At 42.9% G+C, this 17,875-nt stretch overlaps 3 protein-coding genes across 3 annotated transcripts; all 3 read left to right on the top strand.

Moving 5' to 3' along the window:
* Positions 1-17: 17 nt before the first annotated feature.
* Positions 18-3,416, top strand: wdr55 (WD repeat domain 55). The gene is made up of 9 exons (XM_047043223.1): positions 18-107; positions 203-271; positions 379-536; positions 705-805; positions 1,089-1,176; positions 1,388-1,567; positions 1,697-1,796; positions 1,902-2,071; positions 2,398-3,416. Exons 1-9 carry the CDS (start codon positions 93-95, stop codon positions 2,738-2,740), a joined length of 1,224 nt encoding a protein of 407 aa, XP_046899179.1. The 5' UTR covers positions 18-92; the 3' UTR covers positions 2,741-3,416.
* An 863-nt stretch (positions 3,417-4,279) lies between these two features.
* Positions 4,280-9,618, top strand: LOC124482734 (UDP-glucose 6-dehydrogenase-like). Its single transcript, XM_047043219.1, has 12 exons — positions 4,280-4,519; positions 5,402-5,570; positions 5,747-5,848; positions 6,130-6,330; positions 6,753-6,950; positions 7,271-7,418; positions 7,606-7,700; positions 7,818-7,948; positions 8,062-8,198; positions 8,362-8,453; positions 8,615-8,725; positions 8,874-9,618. Exons 2-12 carry the CDS (start codon positions 5,409-5,411, stop codon positions 8,976-8,978), a joined length of 1,482 nt encoding a protein of 493 aa, XP_046899175.1. The 5' UTR covers positions 4,280-4,519; positions 5,402-5,408; the 3' UTR covers positions 8,979-9,618.
* Positions 9,619-12,465: 2,847 nt separating this feature from the next.
* Positions 12,466-17,550, top strand: LOC124482733 (M-phase inducer phosphatase 1-B-like). Its single transcript, XM_047043218.1, has 15 exons — positions 12,466-12,535; positions 12,716-12,852; positions 13,018-13,103; positions 13,297-13,342; positions 13,635-13,668; positions 13,753-13,818; positions 14,017-14,214; positions 14,367-14,450; positions 14,826-15,032; positions 15,158-15,250; positions 15,504-15,566; positions 15,691-15,789; positions 15,888-16,021; positions 16,204-16,315; positions 16,759-17,550. The coding sequence occupies exons 2-15, from the start codon at positions 12,740-12,742 to the stop codon at positions 16,990-16,992; spliced, it is 1,569 nt and encodes a 522-aa protein (XP_046899174.1). The 5' UTR covers positions 12,466-12,535; positions 12,716-12,739; the 3' UTR covers positions 16,993-17,550.
* The last annotated feature ends 325 nt before the right edge of the window (positions 17,551-17,875 follow it).

Genomic DNA, 17,875 nt, shown 5'->3' with positions numbered 1-17,875 from the left:
CAACAAGAAACGAGAAACTGTGAAAAACGTTCAAAGCAGCGTGGTCTTGAACACAACGTTGGTGTGACGTAGAGAACAAGTCAGCCAGGAACATGGCAGCCTCCTTGGTGAGTGCACGAGTGTAATCATAGATACTGCACATCAATATATCTCGGATATTATTCTGCAGGATCAACAGTGTGTTTTTTCTAACTTTATTAAGGATGTAAAGGATCTTTCGACAGTGACCGATTCTGTAATCCTGAAATTAGAGGAAACAGAAGAGCAGGATGTAAGTCATGTTAAACAAATTCCCTGACGTTTTGGAACAGACATCAAACTTAGATTGGAATTCGATAGATAGAATAAGAAAAATGTACACATTACTTTACTTTACAGGACGACTCTGACGACAAGGTGTGCGTAGATGACTTGTGTGAACGAAAACTTCGTGATACGCCAGAGGATATCAAACTTGAGGCCATTGTCAACACCTTGGCATTCCATCCTAACCGAGATATCCTTGCTACTGGAGATATTGATGGTGACATATATGTGTAAGAACCTATTTTAATATATGTTGACGGTTCATCCAATGCTTAATATGTCTTAGGTCTTCTATTGCATACTGAACGTATGCACTCTGGAATGTACAATATGGCAAATGTTGCGTTACTTAAATTGCTGTACAGTAGGCCTATGTCTTTCATTTTCTTGGACTGTAGGTACTCCTACTCTTGCACGGAGGGTGAGACTAAGGAGTTGTGGTCATCTGGTCATCACCTCAAGTCCTGCAGGGAAGTAGCTTTCTCTCACGATGGACAGAGTAAGTCATAACTCTTTCACAATGATCAAATGGCTTCCCCCTGACCTAGGGCTTTCAACCTTTAGTCCAGTATCAAATCTTACCATCGGGGAAGTTGGACTGTTTAGTTTGGTTTAGTATTTCTCACTTCAATGGAATAAACTTGTCCCCAACATGTGGAGTGTCGCCCAATTATGTTTACATTCAGCACACAGAACCTTTCTACTTTCAGTAAACATTATGAAAGTGATTTGCTTCTCTCACCTATCTTTCTTCTGCCATCACCTGATCTGTTTTTCTGTAGAGCTGTTCAGCGTGTCAAAGGACAAGTCAGTCCATCTCATGGATGTGGAGGAGGGGAAGCTCGTCACGCGCATCACCAAAGCTCACAGGTATTATCCCCTTCTCACAGGAATAAAATACTTCTCCTCCCTTTGTGCGTGGTTGCCTCATCATTACACCATGTCAGGATTCTATACAATTTCACAGGAGACGACTGTAGTCATTGTACTGAATCAACACCAGGTGTCAGGCCTACTAATGTGCAGCTTTGTATTATGGGACCGTGTTTTTTTTCTTTCTTCTTCTCGTCCTTTATGACAGCATGCCGATCAACGCCCTGCTGCTGGTGGATGAGAACGTGCTGGCTACAGGGGATGATGGGGGGACCCTGAAGGTGTGGGATATGAGGAAGGGCACAGCCTTCATGGAGCTGAAGCACCACGAGGATTACATCAGCGGCATCGCCATTGACCAGGCCAAAAAAACGCTTCTGACCAGCAGGTAAAGCTGGGCAGATGAGTTGAAAGAGAAAGTGGAATCGTCAGAATGGAAATGTCAGTGAAGAATTGCATTACATAGTAGCTTGCCAGCACTCAGCGTGTGTGTGTGTGCGTGTGTGTGGTGTCACAGTGGCGATGGAATGATGGGCGTCTTCAACATCAAGAGGCGGCGGTTTGACCTTATGTCAGAGTTCCAGAGCGGTGATCTCACATCAGTGGCTATCATGAAAGTAAACGGCGCCATGCATTTCTTTCGATTTGAGTTATTTGAATTTATTCGACTCAAACGCTGAACAGTTCACCCACGGTTCACCCCATACTATCTTCTCCCGCAGCGAGGCAGAAAAGTGGTGTGTGGCTCCAGTGAGGGGACGATCTACATTTTCAATTGGAACGGATTTGGAGCTACCAGCGACCGCTTTGCTGTGAAGGCTGAATCAGTGGACTGTGTTGTCCCCATCACAGACAGCATCCTCTGTGCTGCCTCGATGGATGGAGTCATTCGGTGAGCTTTGCCATTAAATCGAATCTCGACTGAGTCTATGACTCAGTTTGCGACGAGTGTACTTAAGCTTTGATAGAAAATCGGACAAAAAAATGAATCCTCTTGACTAATGTGTACATAGAAGCTGCTCATGTAAGTGACATTAAACTTCACTGGGTGTTCTTGTACTGTATGTGGAGGGTTAAGGGTTAGCATGTTGTGCTGAAAATGACCTCAAGTCCAGTTGTGTGTGTGTTGTGTGTGTGTGTGTGTGTGTGTCTTCAACCTAGTTAAACATGTATTAGTGTATCTTTTATATTTAAATGACAATTTTCTCTCCTTAATAGGGCTATCAACCTTCAGCCAAACCGGGTCCTTGGCTGTATAGGGCAGCATGTTGGTGAGCCAATTGAGCAGATAGCCCGCTCTCGTGACTCCCATTTCCTGGCAAGCTGTGCCCATGACCAGCTTATAAAGTTCTGGGATATTTCGAGCCTTTCCCAAATGACTGTGAGTGACTACCGGAAACGGAAGAAGAAAGACGGTCAGTTAAAGTCCCTCGGCAAGAAAGCCTTTGGAGGCGGCGATGACTTCTTCTCAGGACTTGTCGAAGAGACCAAAGAAGAAGAGGAGGAGGAGGAAGAAAAAGAGGAGGATGGCAAGAGTGAAAGCGACAGTGACAGTGATTAAAAGACTTCAAGGCCATTGTTGTGAGCCAAGACTAGACTGATGTCATGTGTGGGCTGTTGTGTGGGCTGTTAAGCAAGACGACACAATAGCTATGTGGTTTAATTGTAAAATTGAACTATTACACCACTCACTCTATGCATCTACAGTTCATTTGCAGAGGGTGTAGAGGAATTGGCAAGTTGGATGCTGTAAATAAACTTTTTAAAGCTGAATGCTGAAGACCATTGTACATTGAAATTCAATTTCCCACGTACTCACATTTTCTACTGAAACATGATCTTTACATGACATTTTTCTGTTAAATTGCTGACTCTTACCTTAAGGATGTTGTACAAAGTTAAAACCAAAAACAAGTCCCATAAATGTAGATACTTGAGTAACTTAAAAGCTGAGACATGGTTATTCAGGATCAAATGGAAGGCCTGGAGTGGGGTAGGAGACAGGTCCACGTTGACGGTCCAGAGGGGCAGTTAGAAATGTGAAAATATGCTTTGTAAAATGTAAATGATATGTTCATCTCACTGCACACTGGTTGCAGTATTTCTTTCAATGTTTATATCAGGTGTAGTCTTCTTCCACTTGCTAAAGGATGTCAACAGACAAGTATTTGTTTATTTTTTTTCATCCCATCTCTTCATTCTTACAATAAATGTGCCACAGTTTCTTTAATACATAACATGTTGTTAGAATTTGCTTTTTGACCTGGGGATTGAAATAGGAAGGTAAAGAGATACATTTGATCAGGATTACAGCTCAGAGATGGGCACATGAGATGGAGAGAACAAGAATGTATACATTCATTTGATTATTATAGACTACCCTTTTTAATGCTGATAGTTGACATGGCACTGTCAGAGAACACATTTCTTTAGCATTGAGGTGCACGTAACCTGAAAAACGGACTGAACCAGTCTTCACATAGGCCATGGGTTTTTACATGTACCTCACTAGTCAATGTATTGCCTCATCAAAGCCAGAGCCGCTAACAACGTAGTCTGAATTAGAGGGCTAAGAATCTGTTTTGAAAGTGCTGTTGTAAATCTAAAGGTTGAAATCTAACAGGTGAGAGAGAGAGAGAGTGGTTGAGTTTAGCTCCACTAGAACAGATGTTTTTAAGAACAGGGTAGTAGTTTACTCCATCTCTACTTCGAACAAAAGGGCATTTTAAGGTCATTACTTTTGGCCTGGTGGTTGAGTTGGTGGTGGGGGGTGGTGAATGGACCTTGTGTGTGTGCACACTGAAAGCAGTTTACGTAAATGTGTAGGATGCCTGTGAGGTTGACTGTTGTTCTGTTGTAGTACAGTTGAAATGGACAGTCTTTTTCTCTTGTTGCCATTAACACAAGCAACACAAAAAAGCTTTGCTCGAGGTTAGTGTATGATTAATACATTTTTGTCCTCTTCTGTAATCTGTATAACTATTGTTATAAATCTCCACCCAGTTATTCCTTAATCCGGGGGAGAGTAAATGCATGTTATGACCTCAACTTGAGCCTCATGTTTCCCAGGGTGTGTGACTATACAGTGAAGGGTGTTTTCCAATCCAGTCACCCCTCCTTGGTAAACTGCGTCAATGATGTCCAGCAGGAATTTGGGTTACGAACTCCACCCCAACCGTAGCTACACTTTATTTGCATAAATAGACAGCATTCCAAACTCACATCTCTGACTGCGGCGGAGGCTTAACATCGATACGTTATTTCTAGCTAGTAGATACAAAGAACATGAAGTACTAAGAGCATAGTATATTATTCTTAACAACACTTTGGCTACATAGCGGTAAGTCATACCGATAAGTTTGATATGCCATGATGATATCTTATTTAAAATCCAAGCAGTCTGATTTAGCTCTGTCTGAGAATGAAAACATAGCCAAAATGGCAAGTTTGCTGGTTGTAGCCTAGCTGGCTAGCTTCATGGCAACTGTTGGGGTGGTTTGAATATGTATTCGTACATTTTTCAGCGAAAATGTACCGGGGCTAGGTGGCTGATCGGTGGCATTGCAGTAGTACAGATTTATCAACGACACTTAACTTGATAGAACTTCACCTGAGAAGTGCGTTACGTTTTCTACCGAAATGAACGTGCAGCACTGTAGCTAGCTTGCTTGCTAGCTAGACTTACAACATCCTTTTCTCCAAAATTCCAGGGCTTATGTACTTAAGTTTCACCATGGCTAGCTGTATTTATATATTTGATCATGTCACAAGTTGAAAGATTGTGTACGTATGTATAGTAATAGATTTGTACATGTGTATCCAAAAGTGTATAATGAGACATTTGTGTATTGAGGGGATCCACTAAGGCCAAAGTGTTCATTCATAAGTGCCAGTGTTGACAGAACCCAGTTCCATCTGACCACGGTGCACACAAGGACCTCTGTGAATGGGAGACTGCGTGGCAGTTCTGTGGGAGGGAGGGAGGCTGAAATGAATGAGTAGTGATAAGTAGAGGCCTAACTTACAGAATGGAAACTATCATAACTCTCAGGACCAGGTTGAATGTTGTACTACTCATTCAGTTACCTCTTAATAGCAGTGAGAACGACAGCGTGACCCAAAAGACAAGGCTGGATAATGTTTCTCTATGTCTTGCGCATTGAGTATTTCTCTCAGTTGGCCTAGTCCAGTAGGAGACTGACTGGGTTTACTGTCACTACAGAGGGAGAATGGTTGAGGTGAGAAGAATCTGCTGTATCGGGGCAGGCTACGTGGGCGGTCCCACATGCAGTGTCATCGCTCAGATGTGCCCAGAGGTGACAGTCACAGTGGTGGATGTTAACGAGGACCGTATACGTGCCTGGAACTCTGAGAGCCTGCCCATCTTTGAGGTAAGTAAGATGGGATTCTCCCATTTCATAAATGGTGAGATGCCAAACCATGATGTTTCAACGAGGTAAAGTCGTTGACCTTATGGTATAAGCCCATTTGTAGGATTTGCAGATTTAGACCCGTGTCACAGACTGTACATTGTATTTGACCTCTCTCTCTTGTTTTCTCATTTCAGCCTGGTCTACAGGAAGTGGTGATGTCATGTCGTGATGTCAACCTCTTCTTCTCCACAGACATTGACAAGGCCATTAAAGATGCTGACCTCGTCTTCATATCGGTGTGTACAACCGCATTTGTTCTAATAGAGAAATATGCAATCTGCAGTATAATACCTAACCACCAGGCTGATTAGCATTGTAAATAGAGGAATATAGTAAAAAAGGAAAAAAAGTTGTATCCAGCTATGTATTACAAGGGTGCCTTATTGCCATATCTGTTTCCTCTAAAGAACTAGTGGCATCAAAACAGCAATATACATTTTAATCTTTTAAAGTTATATATTATTTAAAAAAAAAAGTTGATTTAAATATTTATATATACTGTATCTTTCTTTTCCAGGTAAATACCCCGACTAAAACCTTTGGGATTGGAAAGGGCAGAGCCGCAGATCTTAAGTACATTGAAGCTTGCGCGCGGAGAATTGCCGACGTGTCCGTTGGCTGTAAGATTGTGGTGGAGAAAAGCACCGTACCTGTCCGGGCGGCAGAGAGCATCCGACGCATCTTCAACGCCAACACAAAAAGTAGCCTAAACTTCCAGGTAACTAACCAGGGGAAAACTGCCCTGCGCTGAAACCTCACTCGCTTATCCTTCACGACTAGTGCTACTACTAAAAAAAGGGTTCTAAAAGCGTCTGCTAAATGATTACATGTTACGTAAATGTACTAGTAATCTAGTCTAGAGATTCATTGATGGGAATATTTCATTCATATTTGATCGCTTGATCTATAAACGCTCACAAATAAATAATGCTTTTCAAGAATTCTGGGACCGATTCCAATTTAAACAAGCAGCCGTAAGATTGGTTGGAGAGAGAAGCACAGTGGTTGTTTGTGTGGCCTAGCATCTGCTGCGTCTCTGCCAACATACATAATATCCCTAGTATATATGTGTGTGTATATATATATATATATATATATCTCTATCTTGGGTTATATATTTGATCCATTTCCTTTTTTTAGGTGCTGTCGAATCCTGAGTTTCTTGCAGAGGGAACGGCCATCTCCGATCTGAAGAACCCCGACAGGGTCCTGATTGGAGGGGACGAGTCTCCGGAGGGGCAGCACGCCATAGAGGCCCTGAAGAGCATATATGAGCACTGGGTTCCCAAGAACAAGATCATCACCACCAACACGTGGTCCTCTGAGCTCTCCAAATTGGTACGTCGGGATCCGATCCGGTTTCGCTCGCCATGCTTCTTCTGCCCCCCCCCCCCCCCCCCCCCCCCCCCCCGTCTCCCGTCCTTCACGTTTTCGAAGTCAGATGGCTGAGCGGTTAGGGAATCGGACTAGTAATTTGAAGGTTGCCAGACCGATTCCCGGCCATGCCAAATGACGTTGTGTCCTTGGGAGAGGCACTTCACCCTCCTCGCCTCGGGGGAATGTCCCTGTACTTACTGTAAGTCGCTCTGGATAAGAGCGTCTGCTAAATGACTAAATGTAAAATGTAAATGTCTTCTTCCGTGGTATTTCTGACACAGGCAGCCAACGCTTTCCTCGCGCAGCGGATCAGTAGCATTAACTCCATCAGTGCCCTGTGCGAGGTGACTGGGGCTGATGTGGAGGAGGTGGCCCATGCCATTGGGACAGACCAGAGGATAGGCAGTCGCTTCCTGAAGGCTAGTGTTGGTGAGTCTAAAGGAGGCATCTGATGTGGCTGGGTCTCATTGGTAGTGGGAGAGTGACTGTCGTGTGGTTGGGGAGTGGAATAGCAATGGGGTAGGATAACAGTTGTGCTGGACGGGTGGGAGTTTTGTCCATTCGGTTTTATGTTCTTATTGGTTGTATGCTATATTGCTATGTTTGTGTTTTTTAGGTTTCGGTGGGAGCTGTTTCCAGAAGGATGTCCTCAATCTTGTGTACTTATGTGAAGCCTTGAATCTTCCAGAGGTGGCGAGATATTGGCAACAGGTGTGCTTGTTTCGGAAGTTTTCATTATTCATAGTTTGTCCAAACAGTTTTGTCTTTATGTGGCGACAATGTGTAACGTTTTCGATCTGATGAACGTCTCCTCTGCGTACCCCCAAGGTGATAGAGATAAACGATTATCAGCGAAAGCGCTTCTCCTCGCGGATCATTAGCTGCCTGTTCAACACAGTGACGGACAAGAAGATAGCCTTGCTCGGATTCGCTTTCAAGAAAAACACCGGGGACACACGGTCAGTAAAAAGGCCTCTTCTCTCATGGTCTATTCATTTGTATAACATTCTTTTGTAACCCCGGTGAAAGAAGCAGGACTTATTTTTGGATTTTACCGCCATCTGTTCTTTAGGGAGTCTTCCAGTATTTATATCAGCCGTCACCTGCTGGATGAGGGAGCCTGTCTACACATTTATGACCCCAAGGTGAAAGCAGAGCAGATCATGCAAGACCTGACTACGCCTTTTCCAGGACATGACCCTGTCAGAGGTATGGCACATGATAAATGCTTGTTGCGCTGGCTCGTACAAGTTATTGCGATGCTACAGTGAGACTGTCCTGTGTCTGATGGTAAAAGTCTTAGACAACACTCTTCGAAGAGGAGTGAAAAACGTATCCATCTGTTCTTCTGCTTTGTTCCCTGCCACTTTAGTTTCTCGACTTGTAACCGTTGTTACTGACCCATACAAGGCCTGTGAGAATGCCCATGCCATTGTTATCTGCACAGAATGGGACATGTTCAAGGTATGATATGAGTGTTTCACAATGTTAGTGGAAACGAAATGCCTACCGCCTAATTACAGGTTGACACAGGTGGTGTGGAGATTCCTTCCCTTTAGAAATGGACAGAAAAGGCATTGATTCAGTGTGCAGTAACAGGATCTGTGTGTGTGTGTGTGTTTCAGGAACTTGACTATGAACGAATCTACAAGGCTATGTTGAAGCCGGCATTCATCTTTGATGGTCGGAGAATCCTGGATGATCTTCATGACACACTCCAGCATATTGGCTTCCAGGCAAGTTGTCCTCCAAACTCCAGATAACGTCATGAGTTTTTGAGAAATGGTGGAATGTCATGAATTCCTAGGAATTACCTTTCTGCCTGGGACTGTTTAGTCGGTGTATGAACGTGGTCTGAAGCCCTGGTGCATGGTGTTTCCTCAGGTGGAGACTATTGGGATGAGAGTGAACCAGAGAATGGTTCTCACTGCTAGTGGCGACAGACCAGAGATGGCCCAACAGCAGCCATTGAAGAAAATGAAACTTTGAGGTGGTCTAAAGGGGCAGAGTGGAAAAGGAGGGAACACATCTGCAGTATTTTCTACTGCAACGATAGACATTTCCCTTCAACGTAGGGCAGTCATAGCATGAAACCTTTTGTGTCACATCGCTATAGCAGTGACACAATAGCACGCCAAGCTATCATTAGCTCTTTTTGTAATCAAAAATTTCAGTACCCTCACGTCTTTTGTTGTTGGCTGGTTTTAAATAATTGTGTTCGCTATGATCAAAGTTAGAGAGACACAAAAATCTTACGTTTTAGGGAATGCACCTTTTTTGTATGGCGACAGCACTTTGGCTTCTGTTTGGTCTTTGTCTGTTGGTCAACTTATCAGTTGGGTTGATGTACTTCTTGAAGGGGAGAAGTAGCTACAACTGATCAGTGTGAAATGTCATTTTATAACTGTCTTCAAGTTTTCTTCCCAAAAAGTATTCCTGAAAAACCAAACTCTTTTTGTTTTAAATAACCGATCCCAGATCTCTATATATGTATCAATACTGTTTTTGTGAAATGAAATCTCATTTACATGTGAATTTCAACTGATATATGCAATATATATACAAATATTTTAGAACTTTGTAAAGTAATCTGATTTTACATGCAGAATAAAAAGCCTTTTCTAAACGATTTCTTGTTAACTTTCATTCAACATCAACCATGTTCATCCATCTGGGTAAGTTTAGAAATCTTAGTCATTCTTTGACATTTCTGGGAAGAGGGAAGGCTACCTAAAACCGCATACCAGTTGTCAGCACGACTTGTTCTAGTGGTATATCCACAGGGCGGTGGCTTTAGTTTGACACAATCCTGATCATCAACATTTGCTTTCTGACGCACTTTCAAATTAAGGCATAGACAGATGAGTTGTCCATTACGCATCGTAACAACAATTGCTTTTCTTCCTGTACTTATAACTTAGGTGTGAAACAACTTCTAAAACTGGTTGTTCCCATCCTTTATTGTGATTGGCTATATCGCATTCCATGCCGTTGTAAAATCCAGCATAACTTCACAGGTTGTCCTCATAACATTCTTTAACATTCCATATTACTGCGCATCGAATATTTCAAATAGAAAAAGACGGCAAAGAAGTCCGTCTGACTGTTGCGTGGCAACGATTTATGTAGGACCTTTACTTTGTAGTAGCGGAAGAATGAGGGTTTATTATTAAACTATTTTGTTTCTAATTGTTTTTATTGATGAAACCATATCAAATATTTGTAGTAACTGTTTTAGAAAAGCAATAAGCCCCGCGAGTCCGTGGTTTACGCTGATTTTAGGACAGGTCAGGGGGTTTTATTTTCTCCGCTTCGCGTCGTGCCTAACATCCCCTTACCTGTTCTAAAATCAGCGTAAACCACGGCCTCTTGGGGCTAAATCCAATTGACCAATTATTGTTGGAATGCTGCTTCAGCATTCCAAGTATTATTCTTTTAATCTTTTTTCAGCATCTTCTTCTTCTTCTATTTCTTCCATATACCTTTCAGCGCCTTCAAATCTTGGGCTATTAAAACCGTTCAGCTATAAACAAATGCAGCAGTTTCAGGCCGCCATGACTTTTCAGCTTTGTACCTCTTATGCTTGAACTAATATAAATCAATATTCATACATTTTTTAACATGGGTTTCCAATTGAGTTCTTTCAAATCCTCTCAAACTTTTTTAAACTTCTTAAACTTCCAAATCCTTCTTCTTCCTCAATCTTTCAGCTAGAGCCACCATTTAAACTTTAAAATGTTGACAAAACCCTAAACTGTTTTTAAATAATTCAGCTTTTTGATATCTTCAACTTTTTTCAATATGATGTTTCATGACTTTTTCAAACCGTTTCTGAGATTTACATGGGTGTGGACGTGAAAGCCCAGAGTGCAGACTGAAACGCTTTGAGTGGAGGGGAGCTTCAGATGTCATTGAAAAAATATTTATAGTTTGCCAGCATTGCCACAATTTTCGCTCTTCATGCTTCCTTTCTTGATAGATAGCTAATTTTGTGCTGGTCACACTTACACATTTGTCCAACTCTCGCCCCATAGAGTCCAATGCAAATCTGGTGACAAATTCCTCAGAAAAACCAAAAATAACAAGATTAAAAAACTGCTGGTAGAGTCGTATTTCTGACCGCACAGACATATAAAGGACATCCCTGGTTTCGGCAGAATCTTGCTCTCGGAAAATATATTTATGTTTTGGATTGGATGTATAGTTTTGCGTCTAGGCTAACTTGTTTGAGGTGTGGATTCTAGCTAAATATCTGTTATTCTCTGCCCTCAGAACGTTAGCAATCATAGTTGCACCATCACCGTGGCAACCACACAAACACGCGCCACTAACACAGGTGATTGGTATTAGCTGATTGGTGGAGACACAAGACTAACTCGTCTCATTAAAAGACTAAGAGCACCACAACTACTACCACTACTGATAGGCTACTGCTATATATGCCACTACTACAACTACTAATTCTGCAGATGCTGGCTAATATCTCTTTTACTAACTACTATGCTAATGGTAGTGTTTTGTTCTACTACGCCACTGAGTGCGTTCACTTGACCATGAGAAACCCGATAGCCATTGTCGGTTTATGCCGATAATACGATTACTCAAACACGTCTAACGCTACATGATTCTTTTTATTAATCGTTGTATGCTCCACGGACAAAACTTGCACCATCATCCTTCTGCAACAAAGTGTCGCCGTGTCTTCCTGTATCGGCCGTACTGTTGTATGTTTCATTCAATCAACAACACATTGAATCCTACTAAGAAAGCCGAGCAAACGCACTCAATGATACACATCTGCTACTGATATTACTATCCCAACTATAATTTCTAATTTCAGCTGTTAAAACTATAATATTCTTGTTAGACTAGCTAGCCTACTTCTTTTTCTGTTTAACAGTTCAGTTTTCAGCTTATCCCGCATTGTAGGCTATTTAAGATTTTAGCTTTGTTGATGCAGTTCAGCTTCCACACTGCCTCTTGAAATTCAACTATTTCTTCGATTGCTTCACAACGTTCAAACGTATTCTCCCGCTTTGTATTTAAGCAGCTTTGTTAGATGATGCAGTTCAGCTTCCTCACTCCCTATTTTGTGTGAATCGTACATTTTTAAAATTAATTTCAGCTTTCAGCTTGCGGGTATTTTCTTATTTCTGTATGTTCAGCCGTTTAAAAATATATATTTCAGATTTCAGCATTCCGACGCATTTTCAGCAGGAAATGCATGTTCTAGTTGACATTCACTATGCCGACACACAATTTCACTTAACATGTACTGTGCACACATTTAAGTTCAACTAATCCTCACCGACAACAAGCTCAGACATACATTTTGGATGCGCTAGTGTATGTATACAAAAAAGATTACATGTATAATCATTATTATTAAATCAATAAATCGTACTTCACTATCAACAGGACCTTTATTTTGAAATATTGCATGTACGGAAATACCGTCACACACTGCCAACCAACCAAAGTGGTAGTTTTTTGGCGACACGTTTAAATCCATCCATACGCCACCCCGGTTAAAAACGGGCTGAACTGTAAGTATGTTTTTATTCGAGTAATCACACGTATTATTTTATAAACCATGTGCATGCATAAACGTTCATTTTGTATTTGATCGTATCAATGTTTCTTACGGTGTTTTAAACAACACTTGTGTGTTTTGAAGTTCAGGAAGCTTGCTCATTTAGTTCGTGTGGTTTTGGCTGTTCTTGTAGCCTTGGCCTGGAATACCATTCCCCATGGCTTACAAAGATGGTTACAGCCTGCCTGGTCCGCTCTCCCCGGACTGTCAAGCGTCCCCTATGTCACAGCTCGCCCATTGCTTCACTGGACTCAGCGCATTTCATGCAGGGTAAATCATTCCTTAGCTTGGTTACTTTAGAACCCAATGTTAGGATCTTGGTTTGTGACCATTTGGCTCCCATCACTCTGCAACACACAGAAATTGTACGTACAATAGTGCAATACCAGCATATAACGTTTCTCTCTGTTCAAACATTATTTCCATGACATCCAGTGATACTCCACGGAAATGTTTGGACCTCTCAAACATCAGCACAGATAGTCCAGATGTCGGTGCTACACAGCTATCTCCACACCGAGGTAATATCCGCATCTATTCGAAACGTCAACAACAGTCTAGTCATTTAGCTGTACGCGACATCCAATTTTAAATACAATATTTAACGAAACCTTGAGAGGTGCTCTCAATCCATCTCTCTGACTCTTTCTTCGACGGTCTCAAAACATTTTTAAATTCTATATCTGTGTTCCGCATTCCTACTTTTTCTGATAGATAAGCCTGGCTCTGTTCCAGTGAACTATGAATCACCTGTGCTAAGGTAACCTGCTTATTATACTTTTAAACATAAAGTAGAGTCTCTGACTGTCTTTGGATGCAGGCCTTGATTAGACTGACAGCTGACAATGTGTCAAAAGAGCTTTGAGAGATGCTACATCCGTTCACTCATGGATTCACTCAACTGTTTTATTAATAAAAGTGGACTGCGGCGCTTCAAGATTTCCAGATTCTTAAATAAGTTTCTCCGTAAATATTGTTATTATTTTTTGGTGGGTGTTTCTCCCCATATCTACTAGCAAACCTTCATATTGTCTGTTTCTCTATTGTTCCAGAAACAATCGAATGAAAAAGGTGCTATCCTTCCTGGTAATAAGCACAGAATATTATAACATTTTTGATACTCCATTGTTTTGCATTGTTATTTTACTTAACCTTTCTCGCACCTCATAGCCCAGATTACTGTGCAGCAGCCCAAAGGTTCTTCCCTGTGAAACTTCTTGCCGTGATAAGGAGAATGTGAGTGACCATAAGATGAGACCTCACTGGCTCTATACAAAGCATTTCACATGAGAGACCACTAGATGTCAGTATAACACTGCACATATTTTCGTCACTTACCGCGAAATCATATCAGAATAAGGATCACATTTAGAGGTCAGATATAGAATACTGTTCACAAAGTATTTATTCTGCCCATGTTTTCCCCATGTCTAGGAGCCCCCTGCGCAGAGAGTGCAGTTTCAGTTGGGGGATTTTCTGCCTGCTGAGGACTCCCTCTTCCAGGGTGACAGTGAGCCCTGTGGCCTCGAAAGCCCCCCTTTCTACCTCCCACCGTTCTCCCCTTCCCACGATTGCCCAAGGGGAGCAGATGTGGGTGGCTTCATGGAAATCCTGGAGCAGGATTTTGAGCAGGTGACCTGCCTTCAAATTTATGGCAGTTTTTTTTCTTCTTTCCCCTCCGGTATTTCAGTGTTTTTTTTTCTCTCTTCAGTATTCCAACTTTATTCGTATTTTTCCCTCTCTTCGGGTCTCACCATTGGCCGTCTGCACCTCCCCCCATCCAGTCATCAGTGACTTCCTCCATGTCATGCAGCATGGCACAGCTACTCTCTGAACCCATCATGAACCAGGAAGTGAATCTGTCTTCAGTGAGTAGTTATGGGGATCAGATGGCTGAGCGGTTAGGGAGTCGGACTATTAATCAGAAGGTTGTGGGTTCGATTCTCGGCCGTGCCAAATTACGTTGTGTCCTTGGGCAAGGCACTACACCCTACTTGCCTCTGGGGGAATGTCCCTGTACTTACTGTAAGTCGCTCTGGATAAGAGCGTCTGCTAAATGACTAAATGTAAATATAATTGTGACCACTTCTCCTCAACTATGCCATGAAGGACACCATCGTTTACTGGATGCAATTCATTGACACGCCATTTAGAACTGTCTGGCCCCGCCCCTGCCCCCTATTGAGCTCTACTGTATGTCCAGGAACTTCGACTTTGTAAGTGACACGTGGCCTCTCTGCCAGGTATCGGTGTGTCACCAGGAGGGCCGGCGTCTCTTCCGCTCCCCCTCTATGCCGGGGCGTCTGGAGCGCATGGCGGGGAAGCGCGCTTGCAGCTCCCCTGCGGTGGCAGGCCGCCCTCTGAAACGTCACTGCACCTTCTCCGCCATCTCCGAGGAAGCCAGCCAACAGGAGGGGGACCAGGAGCCCGGGGTTTCCAGTCAGAGGAGGGTAAGATGAAGAGGGGGAGGGGGTCACCAACGGTGAGGGTACATGGATCAACATTGAAGGTTATCGTTTGATTTCTTTCTCTCTCGGTCTCTTTATATCTCGCCCTTTCTGTCTGGCGTCTTCAGCTCCGGCTTAAGAAGACCCATTCTCTGTGTGAGGGGACAGAGACGCTGGGAGGTGATTGGGTCGATGCAGAACTCATCGGAGATTCCAGTAAGGTAAGGACTGGTTCATGTTTGTGAAATCCCTGAGCACATGCTGCCATGCCGCAACCCAGAGTTGCTACTGTTTTGTTGGTAAATATATATGTGTGTATATATATATATATATATATATATATATATATATATATATATATATATATATATATATAAATACACACACAGTATATATATACACACAGTATATATATATATACACACACAGTATATAGATATATATATTACTGTATATATTTTTTGATCCCTCCAGATGTACGCCCTTCCTACGGTACCAGGGAGACACCAAGAATTGAAGTACATCACAGGAGAGACTGTAAATACAATTATTCGTCTGGATAAAAAATAAATAAAATGCTTTGATGGGATCATTTAGTCTCACTAGTATACATAATAAATGTTCACCACGTATTCTAATCCTGGCTGCTCTGTTTCCCCAGATGTGTGCTCTACTGGAAGGGAAGTTCAGCTGTCTGGTTGAGTCCTTTGTTGTCGTGGACTGTCGCTACCCTTACGAGTATCAGGGGGGGCACATTAAGGTGAGGGATCCAAACTCAAAGTCGTATTGATTCCCTGAGAATTTGGTGACTCACAATTGTTTTTTCCGACCCAAATTCCTTCCTGTCTCCACCTGCAGGGTGCGATGAGTCTGCCAAACACGGTTGAGGCTGTGCAGTACCTCCTCTCTGAGAAGCTGAAGGCGAGCTCTCCGCACAAGAGATTTATCCTGGTGCTACACTGTGAATTCTCCTCTGAAAGAGGCCCCAGAACGTACGACGCAAATCCCTTTTTTTTTCTTCTCCGTATGTGTGTCAGTGGGTGGGTGGCTGTGTGCGTTGTGTGTCTTTTACTTGTTTAGGCTACATTTCTTGGACTCCGGGGCCGGAAGTGTCTCGGTTTAAGATGATTCGGCGTATTCCCCTTCTCCCTGATCGGCCTGTCTCCTCTTCCAGGTGTCGCCTTCTGCGGCGCGAGGACCGCAGCGTGAACGAGTACCCAGCCTTGCACTACCCCGAACTCTACATTCTCAAGGGGGGCTACAGAGATTTCTACCACTCGCACCAGGTACGTACAGGAGATCAGGCCAGAAGACCTCTGGTCACGCGCGGCTTTCGTGTGTTGGTTGGGCTGCTTAGAAGGGGTCCCTGCTCCTGCTGTTGTGAGCTTCAACGTGTCAAGAGCATGGTGAGCGGATTACATGCCACCAAGCGTCTGTCAAAAACTTTTTGGGTTTGGTGGCTCACAAGGTAGATTCCAGCCCAGGCTTTTTCTGGGATTTTCTCTCTCTCTCTCTCTCTCTCTCTCTCTGTCTCTCTCTCTCTCTCTCTCTCTCTCTCTCTCTCTCTCTCTCTCTCTCTCTCTCCTGTCTCTCTCTCTCCTGTCTATCTTTATCTGTCAATAAAACTGAAAAATGCCCCCCAATTTTCTTTTTTTGTGGGAGTGTGTTATTTATTTTTTTACTCTCTTTCGGGCATCTCTCTCTCTCCATCTCTGTCCGTCTGTCTCAGGAGCACTGTGACCCCCAGGCCTACTGCCCCATGCACCACCAGGACCACAGGGAGGAGCTGCTCCGCTGTCGCACCCACGGCCGGGCCGCCGTGGAGGAGCACCGACGGCGCCAGCACATCCACCGCCTCATCAAACCACTTCATCAAGCTGCCTCGTCTGACCACTGTCCCAGCCTCCCCGGCAGAAAAACACCCGGCACAAACGGTGATCTTGAGACGAGTGGACGTCATTAACTGAAATTTCAGAGAATGCGCTGCTGTTTTATTTGATCTTTTTAAAATATTTTTATTTGTATCCGATCATTGTAACAAACTTGTTTTTCACCGTATTGGCTTGTACATGAAATGAGACCTATTTTTTAACGTGTTTTGTAATCCTTCCCCTTCATATGCTGCCATGGTAACTATGCACAAGGGTGACTCATTTGAAACGGCCTTGTTTTATTTGTGTGGCCGTGCATTTTAATGGCAGAAACTGCCGTGGCCACTCACACGCCTTATTGCCACTTAGATGAACAGGATGTGTAATCCACTAATCCCACTGTAGGATATTTTAATTACAGAGAGGACAGAAGGTTAATGGATTTGGGTTTTTTTTCATTTTAAAATTGCTTTTAAGCTATTTTTGCATTTACAGAGTATGATGTTATTTTCAGTAACAATTATGAGTGTTTTCAATTGTCCATCATGACTTTTTAAACTTTGAGTCCTGGCAGGGTGACCTTGAAATATGAATTCTGCAATAATAATGACCAAATATTTGGAATAAAATACATTTTATGAATAAAAAAACGAGCATGACTCTTGTCTAATCTGAGGGAAAATCATCGAAATAGCCTAGTGAGCAGACATTTCTATGTGGTATGGATATATACTAGCAACTGGGTTGGTAGGAACTGTAAGGGCGCTGTTAGGGTTTAATTGAAAATGAGCACTCTGCCGATTGTTGAACAGTAATACCATGCATGTTGGAGAGGACTGGTCTGTATCAATAAAGGAACTCTGTCGTCAAACCAAACCGTGACTGCAGGTGTGTCCAGTTTGCAGCTGCGCCCATACCGCCTCGTCACAGCTGGGTTCGATCTCATTTTCTCATCATCTGTGTTGAAAAGCACTC

Source organism: Hypomesus transpacificus, chromosome 20 (genome assembly GCF_021917145.1).
Source record: "Hypomesus transpacificus isolate Combined female chromosome 20, fHypTra1, whole genome shotgun sequence".
In the NCBI taxonomy this organism is placed as follows: Eukaryota; Metazoa; Chordata; class Actinopteri; order Osmeriformes; family Osmeridae; genus Hypomesus; species Hypomesus transpacificus.
Note: the sequence above shows the minus strand (reverse complement) of the source record. Positions and strands in the feature narration are given on the sequence as shown.

Coding starts and splice junctions, on each gene's coding strand:
- wdr55 (XM_047043223.1), top strand. Junction 272..378: donor AGGAAACAGAAGAGCAGGAT/GTAAGTCATGTT, acceptor TTTACTTTACAG/GACGACTCTGACGACAAGGT. Junction 537..704: donor ATTGATGGTGACATATATGT/GTAAGAACCTAT, acceptor CTTGGACTGTAG/GTACTCCTACTCTTGCACGG.
- LOC124482734 (XM_047043219.1), top strand. CDS start 5,409: ATGGTTGAGGTGAGAAGAATCTGCTGTATCGGGGCAGGCTACGTGGGC. Junction 5,571..5,746: donor AGAGCCTGCCCATCTTTGAG/GTAAGTAAGATG, acceptor TTCTCATTTCAG/CCTGGTCTACAGGAAGTGGT. Junction 5,849..6,129: donor CTGACCTCGTCTTCATATCG/GTGTGTACAACC, acceptor TTTCTTTTCCAG/GTAAATACCCCGACTAAAAC.
- LOC124482733 (XM_047043218.1), top strand. CDS start 12,740: ATGGCTTACAAAGATGGTTACAGCCTGCCTGGTCCGCTCTCCCCGGAC. Junction 14,451..14,825: donor AGGAAGTGAATCTGTCTTCA/GTGAGTAGTTAT, acceptor CCTCTCTGCCAG/GTATCGGTGTGTCACCAGGA. Junction 15,790..15,887: donor ATCAGGGGGGGCACATTAAG/GTGAGGGATCCA, acceptor CTCCACCTGCAG/GGTGCGATGAGTCTGCCAAA.